Here is a 22,798-nt window from a genome sequence, read left to right as displayed (position 1 = left end):
AGGAAAAATATTGAAACACTGGTTATTTTTTAGCGCAATGCTAATGGTCTAATCAAATTCAATGAATTTTGCTAAGCTATGCTAAAAGTGGTACCGCCAGACCCGGAGATCGGCTGAATGGATTCCAAAACGATAAAACTCAATTGTTTAACTCGAGGGGATCTGGAAAATAAGCAGATTTTCAAAAAGTGGAGTATCCCCTTAAGTTTTGACTTTTTATAAGTAACTTTAACCTATCACAACAAGTTGAAATTGTTTAAAGGGGTAGTTCACCCAAAAATGAAAATTCTGTCATCATTTACTCACTCTTGTATTGTTACGAACCTGTATAAATTTCTTTGTTCTGATGAACATGAATGAAGATATTTTCAGAAATGTTTGTAATCAAACAATTAGTGAGCCCCATTCACTTCCATAGTATTCTTTTGCCCTACTATGGAAGTAAATGGGGCTCACGAACGGTTTGGTTACAAACATTTCTCAAAATATCTTATCTTGTGTTTATCCAAACAAAGAAATGGTTTGTAACAACATGAGAGCAATGGCGGCTCGTGACTGCTCTTCCGAGGGGCGCAAATTCAAAATAAGTGTTCGGGGTGTCATGCGTGTTCTCGTGTTTTCAAAATATGTGTGTTTTTTGCGTCATGTGAACCATGTGCATCACGTGTTTTGTCAAAATAAGTGCCTGCTGCACACGCGTCAAAACCGTTTATGATAAAAGAGACGCTCACGTTCACAAAATCAACGCAAGACACTACCTCGCATTTACGCATGAGATTATGCGAGTATCTGGCAAACGCGAGCGTCTCTTTTATCATAAACCCTTTAGACGCGTCTGCAGCAGGCACTTATTTTGACAAGACACGTGATGCACATAGGATCACTCCGAACACATATTTTGAAATTATGAACCACACACACGACGGGCTACATACATATCGTGACGAACTTTGCATTGTGTGCCCTCGAAAAAAGAAGTCACCGGCCACCACTGTTGGTACCTCACAGGTACATATTAAGACCTTTAAAGGCCAACAATCCTATTAAAGGGAGGGTGCATGAGTTTTGAAAAACACTTTGTAAAAGGGAGTCGGGCAAAGTACCAAAACACACTTGTAGCCAATCAACAGTAAGGGGCGTGTCTACTAACCAATTTCGTTGCCTGGGTTGCGTATGTGTGGGGCGGGTCTATCAAAAGAAGATCCAGATTCTATTGGGGAAGGGGCGTGTTTGTTTAGGTGATTTCAAATATCAACATTGGCTTTCAGAGATCATGCACCCCGCCTTTAAGTTTGTACCTTTATATCCGAGTGTACAGCAAATTTTCTTGTTGCATACTTGATGGGAAACTGTGTTAGCATTGCAAAGGTCATGAGTTCAATCCCAGTCTTCAGACATAAATGTAAAGAATAGGGGTAGAACCAGTGAAACATTTACACTGGCTAAGCTCCAATAAGATCTACCCATAATGAATCTAACAATTTCCTTTTGTTTAAAACATCATATACAAGGCCCTTTAGCCTGACAGAGGCATTGTGATAACCACACTCTCTCTTCCTTTGAACCTATGCGATCTGTATTACCTGCCACAGGGACATTTCTCATCACCAGGTGCAAAGGAAATGCCCTATGGGCCTGGTGGGCGGGACTTCCCGTCGTTTTTTTTTCTAACTATAATCCATCGCTCATACATAAATCCCTCATAGCAGTCAAAACAGCAGGTAAAAGGAAGGCTTTACAGGTAAGAGCTTCCTGGAATGTGACTGAACTTACCCGTGTTTGACGCAACACTTTTGAACCCGCGTCGTCTTTTTGGCCCCCTGGTTAAATTTTGACTCGGCCTAATCTTTGTTCTATCTGCACCTTTTACCATTTACGTGAGGATAATGGTGTTCAGACTTGAGAAAAGTCATTCTGTCTGAATTGTGTCATTAGTCTGTCGGGTAGCATGTTGAATGGGTTAAAAGTGAGACAGCAGGGCTTAGGGAAAGAGCAAAAGGGTGCATGTGTGTGAAGGCATACAAATGTATGTAGTGTCACTGTTAGCATTGGAAATAAAGACACACACTTAGGCAGCTGGAAACCATTTGCTCTTAGAAGTGTGCATGGAAACACACACACACACACACACACACACACACACACACACACACACACACACACACACACATACCAGACGCACAGACCTATTGCGGTTACATAACACAAAAAGGAATAGTAAAGAATTGGTGAAACAGGAAAACACAAATGTTTACACTTCAGTAAGGAGGCTAAATATTCAATCTTATTTTAATAAAGACTTACAGATTCCATCTGGGCCGAGTTATGATTTCTAAAAGGAAACTGATTTGTTTAGACTGCATTGGCATGCATCTTTTACATGGATCTATATTCTGTACTGTTATATAACCAAATTTAAGGTAGTAAGGTATGTGTGTGGTCTCGTGCGGCTGTGTGTGGATTAGTTTAAAACGTATGGCTGTTTACAAGCACTGCTGTTAGTTTGGGTATAATTACAGAGAGACATGCTGTGTGTCATTTGAGTTTAAACGGTACTTTAATAACAGATGCTTACTGGGTTACTGCATGCATATACAGTTATGCAATTTCGGATTATTAATGACTTTTAACTTCATTGGCCTCTTTTGTAGTCCCCTCTGATGTAAATAAAAATCAGCACTTCAGACACAAATCATATGGGCGTCCAAAATGTACTGGTGGTCAGCCTCTCTCCGTTAAGACAAGTGCGCCCCCTAGTGTTAGTATACGATGCTGAGTATTTCCACTTTAAAAGAAATGTAGTGTTAGTGCAGCTATGAAACTTTTATCATTACACTGATCTTCAATGCCTTAAATTCTATATGTCTAAATATTGAAAAACATAAACATTTAAAATAGTATGCTCTTTAAATTTATTTAAAGATGACTCAAATGCTTTTTAAACACAAACTTTACATTTCCAGAAATCAATATTTTTCACAAGCAAATTTCCTTTGCATGTCAGTCCATGCGAAACACAAATGAAATGCATTTGATCTGTAAGATTAGTGATGCATGTTTTTACATGTCTTTATTTACTTTAATGGAGATTAAGTGCAAGTGTTCGTGTGATGTCGCGGGTTTTAAAATGCTTTGAAGAGCTGGTTGGGTAGATAACTGAGATGAAGGAAAGATGTTTGTGCCTCTCTCTCCAGGTTGGCCAATTCTCTTACAGTTGGGGCCAATATATCCACATGGCCCTTATAGAGACCACCTGAGGTGTTTGGGGAAAAAATAAGAGGCGATAAGTAACAAATACTTATGTAGAGATACAGGACGCAGGGACACACAAACACGCTCACCTCCAGTAGCCCTGCGCTGCCCGTAAGTCACTTTGCCATCGAATTCATCCACAGGTACTTTGATGTCAGGTTCACATTGAGTAATGGTGCATTTCAGATGTTCCTCGATTTCAGACAACAGCTAAAACAAAAGAGAAGTAGGGCTGTCAAAGCTGTAATCAAATGATATCAACACTAAAATAACAGTAACAATAATACATTTTATAGCATTATTGATATCTCTTAGCAGCAGTAGTATGTTTTTACAAGCTAAAATGAGATGAATGCAATTACAGATTTAGGTTATTTAGGGCAGCAGTAGGTCCATCCAAATTAAAACTGCACCTGACATAATGTTTATTACTGTTTCAAATATACTATGTTTAATAAAATAGTTTTATCGAGACATTTAAAAATTACATATTTTAGAGCGGCAATCTCAATACCGCGACACTGTGGAATATTTGCTAAAGGTTATCATACCGTCAAAATCTCATACCGCGCATGCCTAGTATGGACAGACAAATCGCTGGAATCATATCACATCACATCTACTTAGGACACGGTGTCAAACAGATCAAAATTAACTAGCAGGCATGCTGCTGTGCAATATATCACAATATTGTATAAGTACATATCATGATACACGCATCGCGTTGCAATAAATGAGCGATGATTTAATTTTAATATGTCAAAAATTAACATATGGTCAAAGTTTTAGTACTAAAATACATTTTAATATGGTTTAAACCGATGCTAGAAAAAGAAATGTATCGCATACGAACATCGCATTATTTAGCATGCCATCGCATTTTCTTCAATATCGCACAGCCCTAATTGAAACAAAAGTATTCATAGAAATAATGTGATCATTTGCATATGATTAAATGTTGAGCTAGCAGCCAAATAACTTTACAACCATAAACTGTGAAGATAATTGTGATTTGGTTCAGTTTATTGACGGTTTCAGCAGCAGCAACATGGTTTTTATGGAGAAATATTAACAAATAACATCTCCGCACAATTGCAATCCATGCTCGCCATCTCACCTCGTCTTTAGCAAACCAAAACATTTTATTTTCGATGAGGTGTTTGCTTCAGAGATCAGTTTAGCCACTAGCCAGACTGATAAATAAATACAGACCGAAAGTTTCACTACGGTTTAGGTGCGTGTCCGATGAAACGTCTATAGACCGTTTCAGCAGTAACAACATAAAAAAGCGCCTTTTGTTGTCAACACGTAACTTCCGGTAAACTCCGCTAAGAATAAATAACAACAAAGTCTTTTTAAAGTAGTTTATTTATATAACAAGCAAAATAAACAACACATAGATTACCTACGAAACCAAAACATTTGTTATTTTGACAAGGTATTTGTTTAAGAGTTCAGTTTCAGCAACTAGTCAGACCATTAAACAAACAGAAATCGGAAGTAAAGTTTAGACCAGACGCGTAATCACGTCACCGCACGTGCGTCCGATGAAACCGTCTATATGTGCATTTTTTATGCATTTTTGCTGCAGAAATATAGAATAGGTTCAATCAATTCTTACCTCCTTCTCATTGTACCAGATAGTGCAACCTCCGTTCTCTTTGAGTTTGGTGTTATAGCAACCCTTTCCTCTGTTGGGACAAACGTGGTACCACACCTGTGTATAAAGTCCCCCCAACAAACACAGTATTAGCGCACACACACACACACACACACACACACACACACACACACACACACACACACACACACACACACACACACACACGCATGCACGCGTTCCATTACTACGAATTGAATTTCTACTTGACTTCCTACTTGCCTTTTCTTTCTCCATAGCAACCAGGGATATAGCCAGACCCATCCTGTAGTAACATCACACACATGCATAAATGACTCAATGTAATCAGAAATGCACAGACATGTTATCTTCAAGTAACCAAGTGAGTTTCAGAATAAAACATATTGGAGGTCACCTGTCTGCTCGGCCTACTCTTCCAATACGATGAACGTAATTTTGCTTCTCATCTGGTAGAGTCACATTTATCACTGCAAAAAAGATAATAATATTTCATTGGGAGCTGTGCTGTACACACTAGAGGTAGAAAAGCAGTGAAGTATCCTTCACTGGCCAATGATATCCTATGATCCTATGCCTTTGGTTTAGTAATTGGTAAAAAGTGTAAAATTATGCATGACCGTGATTATCATTGTAGCTAGTGAATATATGCTTTTTATACCACGTGCCTGTTGAATGCATTATTCTGATTGGTTGAAAAATGTTTCATGGGTTTTGATAATTTTTCTGTAAACCACACACCTAACCTGTCAAATGTCTTAAAAATAGGCAATGTCCGCTTCGCGTCGTGCCACATTACCACCTTGGGTGTGGTTTATTTTCTAATAATTCAATTGCTCATTATCAATTATTCTGTACTTATACCATGGGGCTGTTAAAGGCTTTATTCTGTTTGGTTGAGAAATGTTCCACTGGGATGCATTATTTTTCAATGTGGTAACCGTGGTAGACATGAAATAATTGACTCCAGTCCTTTGAATTATTTGAAGATAATGCACATCCGCAGTGTAAAGGCACTCTACTTTGTGCATGCATTATTTTCAATATGGCCCGTCGTCAATTATTCCTTATGCTGCGTTTACACTGCGTTTAAGTCAAGTGTGAAGACGCGTTGACGCGCATCTGGAGGTCCCGCAGTGCGGAAGACGCGTTTCCGCCTCATTCGCGCGTCTAGCTCACATGAAAGGCGTGAATTGAACGTTGTGCGCGGTACGCACGAATGGTGCATTTTGTGTTTGACACGAATTGCCGGCTGACGCCCGAGTTGAAAAATTGTAACTTTGGTGAAATTTCGCGCCGCGTTAACCAATCAGGAGCCTGCTTGCTGCTGTGGAGGCACCCCCACCCGGAGTCACTCATTCAACCTGAAGGAACGCTTGATATTGTAAGCAGTCACCCGGAGCTATACGACACAAGTTCTTATTTCTATAGAGACAGGAATAAAAAGGACCTCACTTGGAAGAGTGTCAGTGAGGACATTGGGCAACCTGGTAAGTTGTAATACACATTTCACTTTTGAGTCACGTGACGTTTTCCCCTATAGTAAGGTTACCAAATACAAAACGGTAACTCTCTCGATAAATGCACAATCAACATCAGCCATTTTGCAAACAGACAACAGCATAGCACTTGCCCCTCCAACAAGAAGCTGATTTTGCCTCTGACGCGCGTCAAAGCCTTGCTTTTTCCGCACGTCTACATCGCTCTAGACGCGCAAATGCATTCAAACTGTTCAAGCGGCAAACTAGACACGAAAGACACGATTTTGACGCCTGAAACGCGGTTGGTGTAAACGCACCATTTCATATTGCTAGTCATGATGTCACGGTGCCTTGCAAGCCAGTATGTAGGCGAAAGCATTTAACAAAAAAATAGTCATTGACTAGACAGCTGTCATTTTAGATCTTGAAAGTAGAGAAGTGCCAGCCCTTCTTACCGTAAGGAACACCATGGATATCGATTCCTCTAGCAGCAACATCTGTACAAATCAGAAGCTTCACTTCCTTTTTCTAAAGATGACAGAAGAACGCTTGTGACTATGATTATTAGGCAAGGTATTCAAAGCCTCACATCAGATTTTCCAGATTTTTTCCTTTTTCTTGAACCGATCCAAGTTTCTTTTGCGCTCATCTGGTTTCCTGTCACCATGAAGACAAACACAAGAGAACTGGTGTCCTTTCTTGTCTGAACCTGAGAAAAACAGAAAAAAAATGTTACTCAAGTCAAACGGTTGCATCTAGACCTGGTGCCATATAATGGCTGTTATGGTGCTTTTCCATTGCATAGTACCCCATGGTCTGGTTTGGGTCAGCTTACATTTGGGAGCTTTTCCACTGGGTGCAGTACGTAGTACCCAATATTTTTTTTAGTACCACCTCGGTTGGGGTTCCAAGCGATCTAAGCTGATACTAAAATGTGATGTGAAAACACTGTAGATCACTGATTGGTCTGAGAAAATTGTCACTACCAGCGTCAGCTATAATGTAAAAGATAAGCTTTACTTTTGTACTAGCTTGCGCTGTCTCAAGTAAACCTGTTGTCATCTGTGCCCTGCTATAAGTTCCCAAACTCCCTTTTAGTGATGAAAAACATCCACAGGTTGACAATCAGGAACACCATAACAGTTTTTTCCAGACTTGCAATTTGTGGCGGCACATTCGTGACGCGCACGTCCGCCTATATGCTTAAATGCAACTTAAATGAGGCTCAGCAGAGCGTCTCGACTGATGCCACGCCACAGGTTTTTGTACAGAAACTAGCTGCGTTTACATGGACATTTGTAATCCATTTAAATGATCAATCTGAATAAAAATGCTCCATATAAACACCTCAATCGGACTAAAAAGTGCCAGTCTGATTAAAAATCGAATCCGCTTGTTAGGGGTGGTTTATACCGTTTGTAATCCGCTCAAAATGACATGTATACACTTGATCGGATGGATAACTGAAACTGGGAGGCTCTGCGCATGTGCCATCTTTTCTTTTTTTAATGGCTGTTGGCAAACGCACTGAAAGGTCCATTTCCGCCACCTACAGGACGGGAGTGTGGAGCATATGCACACGTGCAATGACGTAGAATTGCCGTATTGACATGTGACGCAAATAACTCGAGTTTGTTTTGCTGAAGGAAGTCACAAGAAGTGATTGTCTTGTTAATCTTGTTCCTATTATCCGTCCAATTCCCCATAAAGTGATACAAGACAGCGTTGTCCGGTCAGTCCATGATTTATTCTCTGATCCACAAACGCGTGTGTTTGGACTCGCTCTCGCGAACGGTCCCTGCAGCACCGCGTGAAGTAAAATACGCTTTTTGGGCACACGTGAATGGGTGTTTTTGCTGCTGCTTTATAATCAGTGAGGCACAAAGCAAATCTTGACAGCGTGAAACTATATTTGTGCAATGTGCGCATGTCAAATCAAATGATCAAATCTGATGTAAATCTTGTGTCATATAAACACGCACATCAATCCGATCACATTATTACGTGTTCATGTAAACGCTATGATAGGATTTATTAATCGGAAGGATTTTAATCCGATGGAGGCAAAATGTGTCCATGTAAACGTAGCTATTGTCATGTGAGAGAGAGGTAGTGATAAGCGCGATGTGCAACCATCTATTTGTGGTGGTCAATTTTAATTTTGTGACAGAAGTAAATAATACAACGATGCTCTCACTTGTATGATGTCACAGCAGTAGGCAGCACAAATATAACAACACGCCTATAATCCCTCCCACTCCGTGTGTTACTAAACTCAATGGAAAAGCTAACCAAGCCAAAGTGAAGTGAGCTGATCCGACCTGACCCGAACCAAACCGTTGGGTACTATGCAATGGAAAAGCGCCATTAGAAAAAACAAGAGCTGTGCAATGGCCTCACCTCCTCCTTGTTTGATAAAGTACTGCTCCATATTGTCACAGTCGATCTTTGTCCTGCAGAAGATGATGGCCTGATCCATCTTATGCTCTTTAATGGCTCTCACGGCATACTCTCCCTTCAGAATCTTGATGGCCTCTGACCACATCTCTGATTAAACCATATAAGAGGATTCAGTTATGACGAGCAGTTATATTAGATGTTCATAATTGTCTTCTGCATGATGTTGGTAATGTATTGGCTGGTGAGTCTCACCTGGGGTGTTGGCTCCAGGGTGTGTGCTATCACTGGCATGAACTTCATCAGTCTGAAGGAACAACATTTTTACTTAATTCTAATTCTAGACACACTATGCATGGGAGACCTTGGTGGCATACAGGCCTAGATTTTTAATATGATGACAGTGTCAGGTTTTACATTATAGGTTTAAACAAACCCGGTACACGGACCCATTTGTTTGCATAAAAAAATGGACCCTACTTCGGCCTTTAGTATAAACATAGTGTATACTACTTATGGTATACATGCAGTACTTTGTTATCTTATGAAAGACATACTTTCATAATAAACATTTAGCAACTCATTGGTAAGTAAGCATCTTCTGTCAAGTTTGGATGCATACTGAAATCCTGAAAAAGTGAAATAGGTGTACCCTGACGTGGTTCTTGCCCAGTTTCTCCCACAGCCTGTCCAATTTGGGGTTGACTGGCACCACCACGTGATGGACGGTTTCCGGTACAGAATCCTCTCCTTTCAGATCCACCCATGTGGGAAAGTGCATGATCTTCTCGGAGAGCTTCTTTACCTCAAACGAGTGCAGCGTGGCAGAGCAAACTATCACCTGCAACATTAAAGATTCAATTATGAGGACCTGTACCTGAAAAAAGTCATTAAAAGTACATCTAGAGCTTCAATGACCTGTAGTCTCTTGCCATCTGAGGTGACCTGGGGGATCTGGTTGTAGACCCTCATGATGAAGTCAGTGTACCCAGATGTGAGAAGTCCATCCTAGACACAAAGAAAGTGTGAAAATAATGTGCTTTAAAATAATCATATTAATTAAAGTCAAGAAAATGTGTAAGCGGACAATATTTAACTTACACACTCATCTAGGACCAGGAACCGAACTTGGGATAAATCCAACTTTTTCGTGGATATGAGATCATCCAGTCTACCTGGGGTCCCAACTACTATATCAACCTAAAACAAGAGAATCATTTAAAAAAGGTCCTGTTTTCTAAATTTTGTTGAGATTTAGACACGTACCCCACTTTCTAAAATAGAGAGTTGTTCTTTAGCAGCCACACCTCCGATGATGAGAAGCTCCCTGCAGTAACATCATCACGCTTAGATATCTTCAAACACCATACAACATAATAATCAAACTGCAATTTTCAGCTCACCTTAGTTTGGGGTTTTCAACATATTTCTTGAACTGGCTGACATTGTTAAGGGTTTGTTCAGCCAGCTCTTTAGACGGTTCAATGATCAGAGCTTTGGGGGAGTGAGAACTGGATTTGACCTCACTAACTTTAGCACTGCCTGAGGACATAAACAACAGACCGGCGGGATACATAAATCAAATACATCCGCTGCAGGTAATAATCAAACAAATCTGATTTGAAGCAAACCTGTCTGGGTGGATTTGACCACATGACCATCTGAAGCCTGGCTCAGGGCCACAAAGCCGTCTTTGGGTTGGTTTTTGAAAGGTTCTTCACCAAAGTTGAATTTCAGTTCGGCGTTCTTTTAAAAAAACACAAATATGCTTCTCAGTATGTTTCATGCTTGCAAAGAAAGTTTGTATTGGCTGCAAAAAAGTAGTTGTTGGATACCTTTAACACGCAGGAAGGAAAGAAGGGCTGGTTTTTCAGCTGCGGAGGGATTTCAAATGCCAAACCTAGATCATTACCTGTGAGAGCCAATCAGAAATCAGAACAGCAACTTGAGTGTATATTCACCAAATAGTTTATGTTACACTGGCTGATATGTCAATTGTATGCTGTTGTGAACCATTATGTCAAAGTAATCAAGTAATTGATGTGTTTATGGGTAAAACGTTCAATCTGAATAATAATTGAGAGCAATAATACAAAATAAAAGTGTCTCACCATTTTTTGAGAATGACAAATGATTTTTGTCCAGATCTATGTAGCAGCCGATGGTATCATGCATAGTAAACTCCTGGAAGACACACACTAAATCATGTCAATCTGCCACATCTTAAAGTTTAAACAGCAACAGATTCAACATCATGCTGTACCTCTCCATAACTATCAAACTGCTTATTGTGAGACTTCTTCCCAGTTCCTCCAAAGCCAAATCCATATTTGTCCGTCCCTAACAGGAACAGGATTACAAACATTATGACAGCACCAGTTTAGTGTAATAATGTTATACTGAAATACATGAACAACGTACCCAAGTCCAGTGATGCTTGGCCAGTGGACCAGCCCACCCTGCACAACCCTTGATCGTGACAGGTCACCTCGTAATAATACTTGCCTGGAAAAAAGGAAAATTTAAAGTATTTTCTCAAGACTCAGTCTGGAAGAAACAACTGCATAATAAGTATAATTTCTAACCTTTTGTGACCGCTTTGGTGGAACGACATCCATGCCACTCTTTGAATTCTCTGCTCTGACAACAGAGACCATCTGGACCGATAGCTGAAGAAAAAACAAGGGTGCAATAAAATTACAAACTTACATATATAATCACAATTTTTCTGAAGAGTCATCTCTCTTAAGGAAGAGAATAAAGGAGTAGTGAACCAGGCCATGTGTCTTCAAAATATATGCATATTGTTGTTTTTAAACACTTACCAAATGCTGGACTTCTGTCATAAGGGTTCATCTGCCATTTATTGAAAACTGAAGTGGACCAAACCAGAGAACAACAATCAATACATTTCACGCAATAAGTCATTCTTACTATCCACCTTTTTCTCGAACGCGGAAGTATTTCCCTTCCTATGCGATACTTCCAGTTCAATAGCCAGCCGGTAGAAAACGGTGTAGTGGGAGCACGCATAAAACAAGATTTAAACAGTTAATATTTACTACACCTGTCATATATCAAGCCATGGCTTGATATATGAACATATATTCAATCATTTTGTGTTGTTGATCGGGTCTTCAAAGCACAGAGACATACCAGTATCTTTACAAGAGGAAAGTCAGTCGAGTGTTTGTACATGGAATTTTCAAAGACTGCATGTTTTTAACTTTTCAGGGGCTGGTTTAAAATGTCACAACTGTCCCTCTGGTGTGAAGTTTTTTTTAAACTGCAATTTTTAATGGACTTGTTTATTGCGACACGTCGAGCTTCACGCGGTCTGACACAGTCAGCAGTATCTTTCATTCAACACATTGTAAGTTATTTGAACAAACCCTAATAAACATGTTAAACTACTCCATGTACTTTGTATTGTTTTCGTTTTACGCACTACAGCCAGTCAAAATGGCACACTTGTGTCCTTTGCAATAGACTACCATTAGCTTTAGTGGCTCACCGGAAGTCATAAACAAGAAGGCTCAAAGATGGCAGCGCCCACATTTACGTCAAAAAACAGGTGGATAGGAAGAAGTGTAATGTATATGACCAACTCATGTATGTAGGGTGTAATACCTGCTCCTCCTGTCTTCACGGCACTGCGTCCCTTCTTCCCCTCCTGTTGGTCTTTAAGGGTCTCGTAGACTATTTGGATGACTGGAATACTAAAGGCCTAAAAGATCACATACATTTTAGCATTTTACGGTTACATTACTTGTGATTTAATTTGTTATATAGAAATGTGCATAGAACAACACAACGTTGCATTTATGAATGCAAGTGCGTTTAAACTTACTCCAGTTTTTCCACTCCCTGTCTCAGCTGCCTGTAAATGAAACATAGATGCATTGATCATTCTTATTTAAAAAGCTATATATATATATATATATATATATATTAGCAAGGGGTGATTATAACTGCTGATACATTTGGTGTCCAAAGTAATTATTTTTTCTGCTTTTATCATTTATTTATTATTTTTATTCATTGTCATGGATCACAAGATGTTACTGGCCATAACAATCTATTATTTTTTGTAAAATGTGTGTTATATTGTTGAAAATCATGATTTCCTGTTGTCGGAAATAGTCAGTGTCAGTTCTGCTACCGTCAACCACCGCCATCAAGGTAAAGCAACAGTGCCGACAACAGTATGTAACAGTACAAGCATAAACATAGAAACACACACACTCTCCTTCATCCTCTCTCTCTCAAACACACATAGACACATGACTGTTAACACTGCTACTGTACCCTGGCAACAGAGTCTGACGGCAACCGAACTAAAAATGACTAACTCGGACAACAGGATTATGATTAGAAAACAATTGGATGCATCTCACCATAAGCACGTCTCCTCCACCCAGAATCAGTGGAATGGATTCGGCCTGAATGTCTGTCGGCAGCCTAGAGAAATCAAATAATCACTTACTTAATTATGAACATATAATCAAATTATTAGTAATTATAAATACGAATGTGAGATGTGTACTGTAAAAAACACCCAAAATAAACTCAAACTTACAGCCAGTCCAATTCTTCCACTGCCTGCGCGATTTCTGGCATCACTCCCATTTCTGAAAGATAAAACAAAGATCTATAAAAATGGAGAATGTTGTAACCACACTCACTCGTTGTTAAACATGCTTTCTAATAGTACTTGTCAGAATGACATGTAAATATTACCGCCGAACGCAGCCATGGTGTCAAACTCCTGCGAGTTTCTCACCGGAAGTAACGTGGAATAGCGACTGTTTGACAGGGTGTTACACGGACATATGTCCGTGCGAACCGCGCTTACTTCAGTTCCGCTCATTCGGGTTTTATTCACAGATGAGATACAAATAGCCAATTTAATCGTTCCAACATAGTACTATTAGACATTAAATGTTTTTGCAGTATATTATTTTTAGAAAGACATTTATCAAAAACCAGATACATTATTTCTAAGATCTTCAGTGACTATAAGTGTACTTCGCGAGCCGCCGTAGTGTGACGTTGGCGCTTTACAATTCATTGAAAACATGGCAGGTGATATTAAACTAGAAGACGAGGAGGAGAATATTTTATATGATTTACTCATTAACACCGAATGGCCACCTGAAACAGACACACAGGTTTGTCAAAATTCAAACGCTTATTTGATCTAGCGCTTGATATAGAGATATATGCGCAGATTCATGGCAACAGTTCTGCGCAAGTTGCTTAAGCCACGTATCCAAGTTCATCATGATGACAGTGTTTAACAGTAAATATGTATATGCTATAAATATCATCATGATAATGATGATTGACAACTCATATTTCTTGTGTGGATAACAACTTATTATCACAGGCTCATTGTTGCTACGTATTTTATTCATACATAGGGCACTCAACAGTAGAAATATGATACCCATATAAGATCATGCCAGAGACTCAGAGTATGCTGTCTGTGTTTCATTTTCAGCTGCGTGGACTACGAGAACACAACTCTTCACTCATTGCTAAGGCAGTAACAGGTAACTATCTATATTAGATGAATGAGATACTTAGTACAAATCCCTACTGCAGCCTTTCTATACATAATTCAAAATAAACTAAATAAGAAGGAACTGCATATCTAGCCTGTATTTAAACATGACTATGATGCACATAAATGCTATCTAGGGATGTCACTGATCTGAGACAGACCCAAAAAATGTCCAAAATGATGTACTATGCACTGTGTACTTCACCATCAAGTATGAATTTTAGACCTCTAAAATATTTTTATTTAGTGGAAGAACAGTATAAGAAGTTTCCCAATTTTTCAGTACTTATAGTATTATAGTACAAAATGGTGTAGAATAGTGATTAAGTATGTGATTGGGATTTTGAATAAAGTGTTGTATCCACCATTGTTTACTTTTGTCAGTTTAATAATCTGTATTATTGCAGTCACAGGTTATTTGCATGTAATAATATTATGACCAAATTTTTGTCTCACAGGGCCTTTCAGGTTTATTCTGCATTACCTCTGGTACAGGTGAGATTATATGGCTTTGTTATGACTTGAAAGAAAAAAATAGCTTTGTTCCTAAATATTTAGAATAATAAGTCAGTAGGTGTTTAGATGATTGAAATATATAGAAATAAAGGGAGTGTTGGCTATGCCGTATTATATGATACCATATTCTATATGCTAAGCAAAAAATCTGCCAATGGGGTAAGCACATTTTTCTTGAATTTTTCTTGAATTTAGTGTTTAAGAAAAATGTTCAAGATTTTTTGCTTACTCCATTGGCAGATTTTTTTGCTTGTTTGATGCACAGAGTCACTTACATTTGATATTTTTGGTCTAAATCTGGACTTGTTTTCTTGGGTCGTTTTGCTCATCAAGAAAAAGCATCTTAAATTTAAGAATTTGTAGATATTTTTACTGAAAACAAGACAAAGGTACTAAGACGCTTTTTTTCTTGAAAATAATTTTAAAAATGACTTTCTTACATAGTTTTTTTTGTCTTGTTTTCAGTGCAAATATCTAAAAATTCTTAAATTTAAGATGCATTCTAGTTTTTAGACATAAAATTTAAGTGAATTTGTGCTTAAAACAGGCAAAATAGTCTGGCAATGGGGTAAGAAAAAACATCTTAAACTTTTTTCTTAAACACTTAATTCAAGGAAAATGTTCTTACCCCATTGGCAGATTTTTTTTTGCTTATTTTAAGCACAGTTTCACTTGAATTGTATATTTTTTGTCTAAAAACTACACTTATTTTTTAGGTAATTTTGCTCATCAAGACAATACATCTTGATTTAGGATTTTTTTTAAATATTTTAACTGAAAACAAGACAAAAATACCAATTAAAGGGATAGTTCACACAAAAATGAAAATTTTGTCATCATTTACTAATTCTCATGTTGTTACAAATCTGTATAATTTGTTTGCTCTGATAAACTAATTTTTGGGTGAACTACCCCTTTAAAGAAGCAATTTGTATAATCCGCGCCGCTAGAGGGCGCACATTCAAAACAATAACAAAGAAGTAGATTAATGACACTCTGAAGCAGCATGGAATGATGGGATTTGTAGTCTTTAACTCAACCGCTGATGGCCATCAATCAGATGGGAATGAGAAATCATATTAACACATGAGGTAAAGTAATCAAGTTTCATAAATGTTGTGTTTGATGACATAGTTTTATGTCATTATGTAAGGTTTCATGTAATGTTAGTTATAGATGTTACATTATTAGTCCAATATGATGGTGTGTTGAAGAAATATTTAATTTTCTTAAAAGAAAAATCCAGATAATTTACTCACCACCATGGCATCCAAAATGTTGATGTCTTTCTTTGTTCAGTCGAGAAGAAATTATGTTTTTTGAGGAAAACATTGCAGGATTTTTCTCATTTTAATGGACTTTAATAGACACCAACAATTAACACTTAACTCAACACGTAACAGTTTTTTTCAACGGAGTTTCAAAGGACTATAAACAATCCCAAACGAGGCATAAGTGTCTTATCTAGCGAGACGATTGTCATTTTTGACAAGAAAAATCCGGTCCAGCGCGACCTAATGTAAATGCATTGTGACATAGGGAGGTCACGTGTTTTATATATAAAACGAACATTTGCGGAACATTGTAAACAATAAACTGACACAAAGACATTAATTAGTATCAGTTGACATACAACAACGTAGGAATGGTCCTCTTTCAACCCACTTGTAAACACTGGGGCGGAGTTTCGCATTCGTCCTCTGTGACCTCTTGACATCATGACAAATTGGGTGGGGTTACCTGGCGCATCACGACCAGATCTAGACGAGAAGTTGTGCTTTAAAAGTGTATGTTTGTTGTTTTTCTTGTCAAGAATGACAGTCGTTTTGCTGGATGGGACACTTGTGCCTCGTTTGGGATTGTTTGTAGTCCTTTGGAAGTCCGTTGAAGAGAACTGTTGGGTGTTGAGTTTGGTGTTGGTTGTTGGTGTCTATTGAAGTCCATTGGAATGGGAAAAATCCTGCAATGTTTTCTTCAAAAAACATAATTTCTTCTCGACTGAACAAAGAAAGACATCAACATTTTGGATGACATGGTGGTGAGTAAATTATCTGGATTTTTCTTTTAAGAAAATGGAATATTCCTTTAACACAGCACATAATTAAGTGTTCAGATTAACAAACTTATCATAAACAAGTGAGCGCCTCGACAGACGCTATTACTTCTGCATTTGTCCACGACACTGTTGTCATGTGGTTTCTACGTCAGTAAAGGCGGTGACAAAGGGTAACGTGGATTTTAACGTCCTTGACAGGCGACAGCACTGCCCCGTGTCACTGTTTAGAATGGCAATTTTCTCATAATTTACAAGTAGTTGAAAACATTAAAGATATTGTTAGTAATCAGCTGAACAAAATATATAACACTGGACTAGTGGTTTTTGGATATTTTACTGCAAATATCTTACAAATTGTACCTTTAAGAAAGTAATTTTTTGCATTGTACAACGAGAAGGAATTCCTTCTAACAACCATATTGAAAGAGACTGGTGACACACAGTAACAAAGTGCACACAGCATAATGCTGCTCATCATTTGAATAAAGTTAAAGTTTTTTTTTTTTACTTTGTCCTGTTGCTAGATACCCCCCTGTCTAGGAGCATAAATCACCAGCTATCCATTAAAATGAATGGAATCGTGTCACTTGGTTGCTGTGTGCTGCTTGAAATGTGAACGGGACATAGTGTTTGTTTGAGTGGCAGTTCAATGCCCATTGGCACCTCCCACTGAAAGCTTGTCTCTGTTTTAGCCCTTCTAGCTCAACTCTGCCACCCGGTCTTGTGCGCCTAGCTACCAAACAAGTGAACTGGCAACTGGTGCTGGCAAGGTAATATCACCCACCTTTGACATCTAAAAGCTTTTTAAACAGTCTGGATCAGTCTATTGCAGGCTGGTATTAGCATTTTAAGTCTATTGATCATCAATCCTTTATTGATCCAGCATTCAATGTTGTGTCCTTCCAGTTTTGATTTTGGACCTGCTTGATTATTTTTTGTTGATGTCAGTAAATCATTAGTTTGTGCTAACTTCAATACAGTGTTTTCTTTGCATTTCGAGATGTGCTGATAACACAGCAGTTTGTTTCGGTCTTCGTGTTTTAATTAAATTTCCCTTGGTGGATGCGAGCCATGTAATCTCAATCCATGTAATCTCTGCTGTGTTTCTTGTTCCTGTCAGTTTTCTAGTTATGCAAAATAGTGAAATACCAACAGAGACTTTCAACTTTAATTAGTTATTGATCTGCAGATAGAAGACACTGTTTTTTTGTGATAGAAGTGTTTATTTTTGCTGTATGCAATCATTTTGTCATGTTTTTTCCTCTATTTGTTTTCTATGCAGTAATGGGAAGCTTCTTGCTGTCGTTCAAGACCAGTGCGTTGAAATAAGGTAATTTTGCACACTGGTTGGAAATGTTGGCCCTTTTTATAATTGGTTAATTTTTCACCTTTTTCTCTCATGTTCTGTACGGTTGAGCAGTTTTACTTGTGTGATCGATGATGTGGTGCACATGATGTATTTTTAAATGTATAGATGTGTGTGTTATGTACGTGTGTTATCATGTAGGGTGCAGTTTCAGAAGGTGTGATTTATTGTGCTAAGCATCAGCTAATCCTAACGCTGAAATGAAAGTCACACATGAGGGCACAAGGGAGCTTTTTCTTGTAATTCAGAGACTGGCGTTAAAAAAAACATTGAATTGCTTAACCTATTAAAGTCTGTGTAAAGTTATTTCAGAGAACTGTTTCGAATAACATTATAAATGTATTGCTGAAACACATTACGAAGACTGTGAACTATGTAGTACTGTATTGTGGAGTTGTATTTCTGTGTTCGGGCTAAAACATTGGCTCAATTATGAACTGGAGCCACCTAGCATGGCCCTGCCCCTAACACAAATGTCAGCATCCATTCAGGTTGTAGCTGTTATTGTAAGTCCGTAAGAAGCGACAGTTTTTAGTGCCTACAGTGGTCACGCCCCCAGCGTTTGAGAGCAGATAATCCAGACTGTTTTCCAAGATTTTGATAATTTATTTTATTTATTTGGCATTTTTTAATTATTCAAATTTGGCTGGGTGGCTCACAAACTGAAAACACATTTAATATCAGACTTTACACAGACTTTAAGTATATAGTTGTTGTACTCTGCTCTGTGTATAGATAAGCCTATATGTATTGTAGCTGAGGCTATTTTAAGCTCAAAGCTTTAAAGTGCTAATATCTATAACCAACTCACTTCTAATGGACTTTTCTATCTTTTTTAGGTCTGCTAGAGATGATTTTGGATCCATCATTGGGAAATGTCAAGGTATGATGAACATCTTTTTACTTTTTTGTGGTATGTGCCAACCTTGTCTGAACTAGCAATAGGAATAACTGTAAAAAATGTGCTACAAAAGGGTCTTCAAAGCGATGTCATAGATCTGTTTTCTTTATTTTGTCAGCCGAACCTCCTTGACTTAAAAGATTTACTTGCAGTAGCCTACCCCGTGAGATTTTAAGTAAATATTGAAATATATTAATAGAACATTTGCATGCTTAACTTAAAAACATAAAAACATATATTTTTTAATCAATTTTAAAGTTTTTATCAGTAATATTTGTGACCCTGGACCACAAAATATAACAGTCCATTATTTGGAATTGAGATGTATAAGTCATCTGAAAGCTGATAAAATAAGCTTTCTGTTGATGCAGATTGTTAGGTTAGGACACTATATGGTGGAGATACAACTATTTAAAATTCTGGAATCTAAGGGTGCAAAAAAAATCATAATTTTTCACCCATTCAATGTTTTGTTGGCTATTGCTACTGCTATTGTTTTACTTGATTTGATTTTACTTGTTGATATGTTTTAATATTGTTCAAAATGTTAACATGCATAAAAGCCAAGCTAATATAAAAATATGTAATAAATAAATATTAAAATTGAGACTATGGTGATTGAATGTGCTTTGGTGGGCAACTCAGAGACTCGGTGCAGGCACCATGTTGGAGACCACTGGTCAAAATGTTTTTTTTAAAGAACCCTTAACATTTGAAGCACCTTTCTTTTTCACAAAAGGTTCTTTAAGGTGAGAAAAGTTCTTCAGATTATAAAAAAAGGAATGGTTCTTTGAGGAACCAAAAGAGGTTCTTCTATGACATCGCTCTGAAGATCACCTTTATTTTACATTTTCTTTTATTGGTACATTAAACGTACTTGCCCATTTTATTATTATTTTTAAATATTTTATAGTATTGTGTACTGGTCACATGACATGCAGATTAAACAAATAAAATATCTTTTTTTATTTTAAAATAATTTATTTACATTTTATAATTCACAATTTTTTTTAATCTTTAATCATGAATCCCCAGCAGTTCCCTTAGTTTGGGAAACTTGCCATAAAAGAAAGTTTTGGTTCCCTAAAGATCCATTTATTCAAAGGATAACCATTTCTTTCTTACCTTTAAAGTCTAAAGAACTTTTATCACTACATAGAACCTTTTGTTAGATGTTAGAGGTTCTTTATGGTAAAGAGTGTAGTTGGGCAATTTGATGCAGATGTTTACCCAAAGTTTTAAACCATACTGATATATCAGATGTCAATATTTGGTGTTTTAAATAACTATCCAAAGTCTCTGTTAAAGCAACACTATGTAGTTTCCATGTAAAAATGACTTACAGCTCCCCCATGTGGTTGAAAAGCGCAACAGTGCCTGGTATCAGACACTCTTCTGCAGGCAGGGGGAGGGGCGGGGCTGTGTTTCCTACCCTCCACCGCCACTTTCAGAGTGTGCTTGTAGCAGCTAGGACGCTGCTCAGGTTGCAGCAACAGCACAATTTGTCCAGTTAAAAGTTCTATTACTGAAATTATTTTAGAGACATAATTTAAAGGTAAAAAAAACTACATAGTGTTGCTTTAAAGTTTTTAAAGCATTTGTTATTATTTTGCATAGTAAGTCCCTTCTCTATAGACCTTTTGCGAGTAGACGTCACAGACGTCAAGCTGTGTGCGCAATGTGGTGGCAGAAAAACAGTGGTAATGAATTATACACATGTGAAACGGGCAAGATAACTCACTAGAAAATGTCTTGTTGTGCTGTTGGGTGTCAGAATAGGAATGCCAAAAAAGATGGCCTTTATTTTTATAGAATACCTTCGTCGAAGACACCATTTGAAGATAAATGTAGGTGTTTATGCAAGCCCTACTAATAAGGCCTATTAGGGTGGTCCTTATAATAGGTCAACTACTTTTTTTAATGTTCAACTCACACCCCCTAAATGTGTTAGGATATCAATAAAAACACACTGTGTTCCTACAATATCTAGAAATTGCTCAAAGCCTTTGAATATTCCCAAAATCACATATTTTTGCAAAAACTGTACCATTTAAAAACGCACAACACACATAAAACTTGCTTTTTGGAGGGTAACTTTGTTCTTCTGAGCCGAGTAACCATATAGTGGACTTGCTTCGTGTTGCTTCAGGCATTGTCTCAGTGTATATTGTCTATTGTGCTTCATTCACATTGAAACTTTCTTGCTTTAAAAGACAAATCACAACTAAAACAGGAGTTTTAATTGCTTAGAGCATGGTCAAATAAGTCCAAATGTATTTATTTATTTATTCAAACATATTGGCGGGGTGAGAGCATGAACTTTTAAAAGTAGAAAAATAAGGACCATCCTAAGGCCTACGCATATTAATTTGTATGTAAACATAAGTTTTATAGTATTTTTAGAGCAAAAATGTAGGCTATAAATATAAGGAAGAAATAATAGAAAACAGGAAAATTAATAAATGGAATTACATACAATACATGATAGTATTGCTTTTTATATAGCGATTCATACTGTAAAGATAATTGATTTACCAATAAAGAACAATACATATATTCTACATACATGCACACATCTCAGTAGCCAAGCCATTTAAGCTTTTAATCTATCTGAAAAATAAACGTAACATGATAAAACGCTATAAGAAACATTACACTAAATTGAAACATAGGGGAACAGACTTTGACAGAACACCGGATAACAATCACAGTTTAACAATAAAACACTTAACACCGCTACTGCAGAGCTGTCACTTTCTGACACCAGTTGGGCTCCGCCCACAAAATATGTCATCTCTGTTTGCAAACACGCAAAAGGTCTATTTATTAGATATTATTGCTACTGGTTGTGCATTTTAAATCACAGAATTCCTGCAAGCATACACAAAAAAAAATTGTGTCCTTTTTTGTCACATCCATTATGCATACATGTTTCCCTCATCTATAAACTGTATAAACTGTATATTTTTCTGATGTCTGAACTCTTTAATCAGCAACTTTGGAAAATATAAACAGATGGTTCAATATATTGCTAATAAATGCATTCTCTGAGAAATTATATTTCAAGTTTTTACTGCAAATGTCACATCCATAATGCTGGAACGGCTCAATTCCAAAACATCTCAGATTAAAAATGATTTTCATTTGGGCTTTTGTTGTCTATAAAAAGGCTCTGTTTTTACTTGTGCTCTACAGCATATAAAACATTACATTTCTGTTTTACAATATTTTATGAGCAATATCATTCATAGTGTGCCTTCAATTCACTTTTATTCCTTTCCTTAGTTCATTTCAGTTCATTTCATGGATATATGCGTTCAGCCAATATCCGTGGTAAAAGCATAATTTCCAGTAGTCTGAACTTTGTAATGGATGTGCTGATTTAATTCTTAGTCTCACGTGCTTTATATCCAGGCCTCCCTATTTCTTTTTGTGTGGCAAAATAGTGTTTTATATCAAGCAATATAATGCTCGGTCCGTGCCTGGAAACCTGATGGGATTGTTTTTCCCTTGTGCCTGCACCTAAGACAGAGATGTGTAACCTCCTCAACCATTAATTGTATTCATTTCACTTAATCTATAAAACTCTTCTGTCTGTAAATGATATGCAGTGTAAATTTTGCA

At 37.4% G+C, this 22,798-nt stretch overlaps 2 protein-coding genes across 2 annotated transcripts in view; one reads left to right on the top strand and one right to left on the bottom strand.

Moving 5' to 3' along the window:
- Positions 1-2,895: 2,895 nt before the first annotated feature.
- On the bottom strand, positions 2,896-13,617 carry ddx1 (DEAD (Asp-Glu-Ala-Asp) box helicase 1). The gene is made up of 26 exons (XM_073856150.1): positions 13,510-13,617; positions 13,349-13,400; positions 13,167-13,230; positions 12,620-12,649; positions 12,400-12,496; positions 11,595-11,642; positions 11,355-11,438; positions 11,191-11,274; positions 11,033-11,109; positions 10,881-10,953; positions 10,605-10,681; positions 10,401-10,515; positions 10,173-10,311; positions 10,036-10,096; positions 9,871-9,969; positions 9,688-9,777; positions 9,422-9,610; positions 9,025-9,076; positions 8,773-8,919; positions 6,992-7,081; positions 6,828-6,902; positions 5,289-5,361; positions 5,135-5,177; positions 4,874-4,969; positions 3,342-3,462; positions 2,896-3,253 (listed from the first exon to the last, which is right to left on the bottom strand). Exons 1-26 carry the CDS (start codon positions 13,523-13,525, stop codon positions 3,123-3,125), a joined length of 2,223 nt encoding a protein of 740 aa, XP_073712251.1. The 5' UTR covers positions 13,526-13,617; the 3' UTR covers positions 2,896-3,122.
- Positions 13,618-13,675: 58 nt separating this feature from the next.
- Positions 13,676-22,798, top strand: part of nbas (NBAS subunit of NRZ tethering complex) — a 243,595-nt gene continuing 234,472 nt past the window's right edge. Inside the window, exons 1-6 of the mRNA XM_055186828.2 lie at positions 13,676-13,940; positions 14,273-14,324; positions 14,794-14,830; positions 17,600-17,677; positions 18,190-18,237; positions 19,113-19,156. Of these exons, the coding sequence (XP_055042803.2) occupies positions 13,848-13,940; positions 14,273-14,324; positions 14,794-14,830; positions 17,600-17,677; positions 18,190-18,237; positions 19,113-19,156 (352 nt within the window). The 5' untranslated portion in view covers positions 13,676-13,847. The remainder of the gene's footprint in view (positions 13,941-14,272; positions 14,325-14,793; positions 14,831-17,599; positions 17,678-18,189; positions 18,238-19,112; positions 19,157-22,798) is intronic.

This window comes from Misgurnus anguillicaudatus, chromosome 18 (genome assembly GCF_027580225.2).
Source record: "Misgurnus anguillicaudatus chromosome 18, ASM2758022v2, whole genome shotgun sequence".
NCBI lineage: Eukaryota > Metazoa > Chordata > Actinopteri > Cypriniformes > Cobitidae > Misgurnus > Misgurnus anguillicaudatus.
Note: the sequence above shows the minus strand (reverse complement) of the source record. Positions and strands in the feature narration are given on the sequence as shown.